The sequence below is a fragment of the Megascapheus bottae genome, chromosome 5, assembly GCF_031878675.1.
Source record: "Megascapheus bottae isolate mThoBot1 chromosome 5, mThoBot2.hap1, whole genome shotgun sequence".
Classification (NCBI taxonomy): Eukaryota; Metazoa; Chordata; class Mammalia; order Rodentia; family Geomyidae; genus Megascapheus; species Megascapheus bottae.
In genome coordinates, this window is record NC_143513.1 from 77,534,781 (window position 1) to 77,541,282 (window position 6,502).

The 6,502-nt window shown below is 48.2% G+C and overlaps 1 protein-coding gene across 1 annotated transcript in view; it reads right to left on the reverse strand.

Annotated features, from left to right (window-relative positions):
• LOC150063702 (transient receptor potential cation channel subfamily V member 6) overlaps positions 1 to 4,613 on the reverse strand; it is a 14,003-nt gene extending 9,390 nt beyond the window's left edge. Inside the window, exon 1 of the mRNA XM_090333438.1 lies at positions 4,274 to 4,613. Within this exon, the coding sequence (XP_090189564.1) occupies positions 4,274 to 4,401 (128 nt within the window). The 5' untranslated portion in view covers positions 4,402 to 4,613. The remainder of the gene's footprint in view (positions 1 to 4,273) is intronic.
• Between the last annotated feature and the right edge of the window lie 1,889 nt (positions 4,614 to 6,502).

A 6,502-nucleotide genomic window follows, 5' to 3' on the forward strand; every position in this document is an offset into this window, starting at 1 on the left:
ACAGATCATTAAATACTCAACTAAGGAAGAAACAAAAAGGTGAAGCCATTTAAACTCCCACTGATTAAGTAGCAAAAATAAATTATAGAGCAAATCTAAAATTATAACAGTAAGAAAGGTATTTGCAGGTGCTAGGATGTTTTGTTTTACTGGGCAGTTAATTATAAAACTGAACAGCTAGCTCACTATTGGATCAGTAGAAATCCAACTGGAGGGTCCCTGGCACAAAACTTAACCCATGTTTTGGGTGAATAAATCAATTGATGTTGGGCTGCTCAGGGCCAACTCTGAGCCACCCACCAAGTAAGAGTCCTTGACTTCTCTCCTAGGGGCCTCTTGCTTGATACCCCTCCCTGCTACTCACAATCACATGTGTGGAAATCTGTGTGTGTGTGTGTGTGTGTGTGTGTGTGTGTGTGTGTGTGATGTGCAAATCAGGCTCTGAGTTTAGTGCTGGGGGGAAAAAGGCAGGATCCAAATAGTTCTGGGGAAAGGTTCAAATATAAAAAAACAGCCTAAGTGAAGTCTCATCTGTTCATGTCCTGGGAAGGAGACAACAGCTTCTGAGCTCAGATGTGATTTGTTCAAGCAAGTCCACACACCATTAACCACTGCTTGGTCGTTGTTACACTTCATGCTCATCGAGGTTGGAGAAGAGTTTTAGAGGCCACACAAGGGACCGTGAGAATTAATACGAATGCCACTAATTTCCCACAAGCACCTTCTCCAATGATGTGTTTTGAGGCAGGGGTTAAGAGTGGTCTGCAGTACACATTTCCAGTGGCTTCATATTCCCACTGGCTTCAGTGCTATTATTCACTCCTCAAATGATTGTCTTGCACTGAATTGTTTAAATCACAACAATCCTCTTTGTTAAATATGCCCTTCAGATGCCAAAGCAACATCTTAATGAACGTCATTTTGGTTCCTTAAAGACTACTGTGGGCTGAAAATTTCTTTCCTATTTCAGGAAACTGAGGCACCATGGTAAAGTTACTGCCAGACGATCACACAGGGTTAAAAGGCAGAGTGCTTAGCCAAGAACATAGCCCCAGGCACTTACCACTAAATTATGTGGTTCTTCTAGTTTTATAGCTCCTCCTGATTTTTTTTTCTCTTGGGCAGTAGGGGGTAGGCCTGGAGCAGTGACCACAGATGAGAAAGAGCAGTCATGTGTGGCACTTGTGGGCTACTTCTTAGCTATGGCTCCTGGCGATAGGATGGGGAAGCCAACTCTGGGGAAGAAGTGGCTGCTGACAGACTTATGCTGAGCTTTTTGAACTACGGCCACTCCTTTATGCATGTCGGTAGACATGTGCATGCAAGCAAGCATGACTATATACATTTGCTGTGACACAAGTGCACAGTGTCCTGAGGAGAGCCAGCATTCAGTTTACACATGCACTTCAGTTCTCACAGACTCACACAGGTATTTACAGAGTCAAGCAAAAACTTCCAGTGTGATCAACCATCGTTCCTCCTCAGCAGAGAAAGTGCCAGCATGGGAGGGGTGCAGACTCCGGCTGGGCAGCCTCTGTGAACCTCCTAGCACACCCCATGCCAGCCGAAATCAGATACAGCAGCTTCCTCCTCTACTCCCTTACAACTGGCCGAGATCCTTTCCGTGACCTCCTCACCAGGCTTACCTTTAACTCGAGTGCAGTCATGACTCTGGATAGAAAAGCCTAGAGATGCTCAATTCTCTTCTACACAGTGGTGTGCTATTCGTATGTACTTTTTATGTGTATTTATTTATTTTGGGTTTTTGAGACAGGTTCTCTTTACCCAAGTTGGTTGAACTCAAATTCCTAGGTCTCCTGCCTCAGTCTCTAGAGTGCTGGGATTATAGGTATATTCGATCACATCCAGCCCTCTTTCTGACTTTAAATCATCTCTAGATGACTTATAATACCTAATGTAATGTAAGGGCTACACGAATAGTATTGCTTAGGGAATGCTGACAAGGGGGAAAAAAGTTATTCCTCATTCAAGAAAGATACAATCACTGCCTAACTGCAGAGCCTGTTAGCAAAACCACAGTAATGTTTGTAAAAAAAAAAAAAAAAACTTTCTTTTCAAGGTTGATTGAATCTGCATCTTCATCCAAATACGAGCTCCTTGGGAGTAGAAAATTGGCATACTCGTTCTCCACCAATCTCAACACATGGGGAATCAGGAAATAGGAAATCTCAAATCAGAGGGAGAGGTCATCGGGAAGAAATGGGAGAGACTTGAGAGCTTAGCCAATACAGATTGCAGAGGGGCTGAATGACTATGACCCATGAAGAGGAGAACTGGGTGCCTTGTCTTCTTCCCTTGCTTTCTCATGGAACCCCTCTCTACTGGGTGGCATCCCCTGACCCTAACATAAAGCTCCACCCTGAGTTCCCCTTTTGCCACACATTCTGCTGCACCACTCACTCCCTCTTGGGCCCGAGGTCCACACCACTCATGTGGTGAGACTTCCTCTATATCTTATGCTTAGGAACAAGCTGGGGGATTGTAACTATACAATGCCAGGCCCGTGATCCATTCTTTACTCCTTTCTCACATCAACTCAGCCTTCATGTGGCCATATTGCCAGTACTTCCCCGGCCATCCCATGCTTATCTGGTTACCAACCTATCTTCCTTCTCTCTAGGTTGCTATGGATAGCCTTGTAGACTAATGCAATATCAGCTCTTTTGGGAAGTACCCACTCAAAAAGCAGCTACTTCTTCCTGGTGTCCAAGAAGAGGAGGGAGGAGAAACTGTGGAAGCAGCTGAGAAGATCAGAGGATGTGTGTGTGTGTGGGGGGGGGAGCTCTTCCCTTAACTGGTCCATTAGGCCTTCCTAGCTCAAGGCTATAGAGGAGGCTCACCAGTGGGTCACAAGAAATGGAGGCAGTCTATTCTCAATCAAGCTGTTTGCTTCAGCCCCAATCCTCCACCTTGTCCTTCCGTCACAACCACACACAAGGATCCTCACCTATCCCTTTTGAACCCCCAGGCTTTTCTGCACTCTGTAGTGAGTACCCCCAGCCTCAGGGTCCTAAGAGTGGGAAGAGGATGAGTGGAACCAGTGAGGAACTCTTCTGTAACAACAATGCCTTTATGCCACTCCAAGAGTCATCAACCAAACATGTGTCCCAGCCCCCATTCTCCCAATCCTGGGATGGGAAGCAATGGGTGGCTGGAGCGACAACAGGAAATCCACAGCTCAAAGAAGGGGCCCATCCTCAGGCAGTCCATAGTGCTTAAACCAAGAAGGGACAAAACTCTAGGCAAACTAATGCAGGACCTGCCACTGGATGGGGGAAGTCTTAAGAAGAGACCACATACAGGGGACCTCAAGGTCCCACAGGCTTTCTTCTTCTTTGCTGCTTTCAATTCCACACCCAGGCCACCAGGGCCAGGAGAGTGGTGGGGAATATACTGAATGATTTTAGGGAAGTTTTTAAAGTCTGTAGGTCAAAATGGGAGACCGTCCTCGGGGCTCCATCTACCTGAGTGTGAGCATGGGTGAACCCCAAACCCTGGCACCTCTGATGTCCTGTACAGTACCCCTCAGCCACCCCACAATGGAGAGAAAGACACCCCAGAGATTCCAGTGCCTGGAATAGAGTATAGCCTTGTTCAAGATCTGACGAGCTAAATGTACAAGAATGATTCCGGTGCCCACACTTCATATTCTTTTGTGGTTCATAGTATCTGAAGTCCCCACTCTGCCTGATCCATCCATCATTCCCTCATTCATTCTCGCGTGGGTCCACTTTTACTCTGTGTGTTTCTGCCAGAGACACCATTTTAGACGTGGAACGGAGGTATACAAGCCATTGTCCTGACCTGTTGACACCATTTTAGACATGGAACGGAGGTATACAAGCCATTGTCCTGACCTGTCGACACCATTTAGACCCGGAATAGAGATAGATATATGAGCCATTGGCAGTACCTGCCGACAGTTTTGGGGTAAGGAGGCTTCAATGCCACAGCTCCTGGAGAACCTCCTAAGCGGCCTGCAGAATTGAACTGGTTCTTACAGATCACAAACACCTGTGTCCAGGTAGCCCTTCCTCTCACACCTGGCAGCTAGCCCCACGGAGGGCTAAGCTGGAAACAAAGTGAACCCGAGAACTAGGTCCACGCCTGGAGACCTAGAGACACCAGCCAGTCATCCATGCAGCCTAGTTGAGTGCCCAGTGAAGACCAGAAGCAAGTGGGTGAGGGGGTGGGTGAGGTGCAAGCCTGGGGCTGGGGAGAGGAGCAGACAGAGAGCAGACCCGAGACGTACCTCTTCTGCTGTAGCAGGTTCTGTTCATCTCGGCTCTGAGCCCAGGACTCTTGTCTGTGGAACCATTTGCAGAACTTGTTCCATAGGCAGAGAATTAACCCTTTCTCCTTGGGCAGCGACCACCCCATGGGGTGGAAGGGTGGTTCCTTGGGAGGTAGAGGCTGAGGCCAGACCCCCACTGGGCTCGGCCTTGAGGCCACATTGGTGGCCCCAACAGCCGGCCTGCCCTCTCCCTGTAGAGGTCCCGTCTCCTGCTTCTCCAGTGAAGTTCTGGAAGGCAACTTGGTGGCCCAGTGGCTTGCTGAGGGCTCCGGGTTTGCTACACTTGGCAGAGTGGAGAATCCACCAGGCAAGTCTGTCAGCTAGTCCAGTGTCTGTGGGAGCTCCCTTCAGGAGTAAGCTGGAGCTGTGTGGACACTCCCTCCCTCCTCCCAAATTACCTGAGATTTAAAGAGACAGGCCTCAAGTCCTGCCTACTGGAGGGGGTGGGGGAGCAGCCTTGAGTCAATTGCAAATATTTCTCCACCCTGGGATCTCCCCCTTCTCCTAGGCCAGTCAGGGCCTTGGAAGAGATTAGTGAGCTCTCCCCTGGACTTTGGGACATGAAGTTACCTTTTCTGAGAAGGCCTGGACAGGTCAGGGTCACCTGAGAAATTTAAGACAGTGAGGAGGAGAGAGGGGGAGAAGGAAGGGGAGGAGAAATAGGAGGAGGAGGAGTCAGGACAGGCTATAATAAGGATTGAGGGGGCCTAGAAAGAGCTCCCCTTTCTCACCTCTGCCTGCCTGTCTCCCTCCCTGTGCCTATTCAATTCCTGGAGACTTGAGGTTTTTTGGACTCTTCCAGTTCAATTTCTTTGTTGGCCCAAAGACGGTATATAAATAGTGAAGATTCTTAATTCTCACCAACTTTCAATTACTAAACTGCTTCTATAAAGAGCCAGGTAATAAGTATGCCTGTTTGCGGTTTTGCAAGTCCAGGAAAAATTTCCAGTGTGCATTCTTCCTTGTTTCATGGCTGTAGGTTGTATTCTCTGAAGATAGCTGTGGACAGCTTCTGTCTTAGGGTTCTGGAGAACCTGTCCAACTACACACACATGTGGAAAGTAAGTGATCAAGATACGGGATGGAGGCACATACTATTGGTCTCAGATCCTGGGAAGGTGAGGCTGGAGGATCACAAGTTCAAGGCTAGTCTGGGCTACAACGCAAAACCCTATTAAAAACAAACAAACAACAAAAACAGGGACCTGGGAATGTGGCTTAGTGGTAGAGTACTCGCCCAGCATGCATGAAGCCCTGGATTTGATTCCTCAGTATCACACACACAGAAAAAGCTGTGCCAGGACTGGCACAAAAAAAAAAGCACAAAAAAGCTGAGTTAAGTTTGAATTTGAATTTTAGACAGAAAACAATTCTCTTAACAAATATATCCAAAGTATTTTACCTAGTAACCTTGCAGTGGCAGCAACTTCAGCTCACTGCTGTGTGTGCTAGGGCTGCTTTAATTGAGTGTTTCTACACAAATTCACACCAAAATTCGATGAGACAGAGCTTTTGTCCACGTTTGAAGGGGGACAAAAATCAAAGCTCAAAGTAGGAAAGTCAAATGACCTATGACTACACGAGTGCTCTCATGGTAAAGCAGAATCAAGTTCAGTCCCTTCGTGGCTCTGCCAAGTAAGGTGCCTGATTGGCTGGGGGCAGATACTTGGGTGTTTGAAGTCACAGTGTGCGTTTTTTCCTGTGTGGGGCATGTGAGTGTGTGTGGTACGTGGTAGGAAATAGGTATGTGTAGGTGTGTTGTGTGTGTCTCCAGCATCTGAGTACAATCCCTGTGGTGGGTAGTCATCTGTGTGGTGTGAAATGTGGGTGTGCATGTGAGCACACACATGAACACATGTGTGGGGAGGAGTGCCTTGGTACAGGGGTGGGGCAGCTCTGTGGGTGGGGCCTTGGAGGCCCACCTTCAAAGGGAAAGCAACTTGTCTTCCTGTTGTTGGGCCTAAGGCCAGGCCATTCAGCCCTAAGCAAACAGTGCAGTTCGATTAGCCTGGCCTTCCCCACCCACCCAGGGGTCAGTGGGTTCAGGCTGGGTGGGGGGAAGGTGCTAAAATCCAAACCTTGAACCCAGGACCTTTGTGCCCATTAAGCCAATAGCTGCCTGCACAGCCAGCTACCCCACCTTCTCTGTCCTCTTTGGCTCCAGGAAAAGACCCCAGTCTTGTTGCA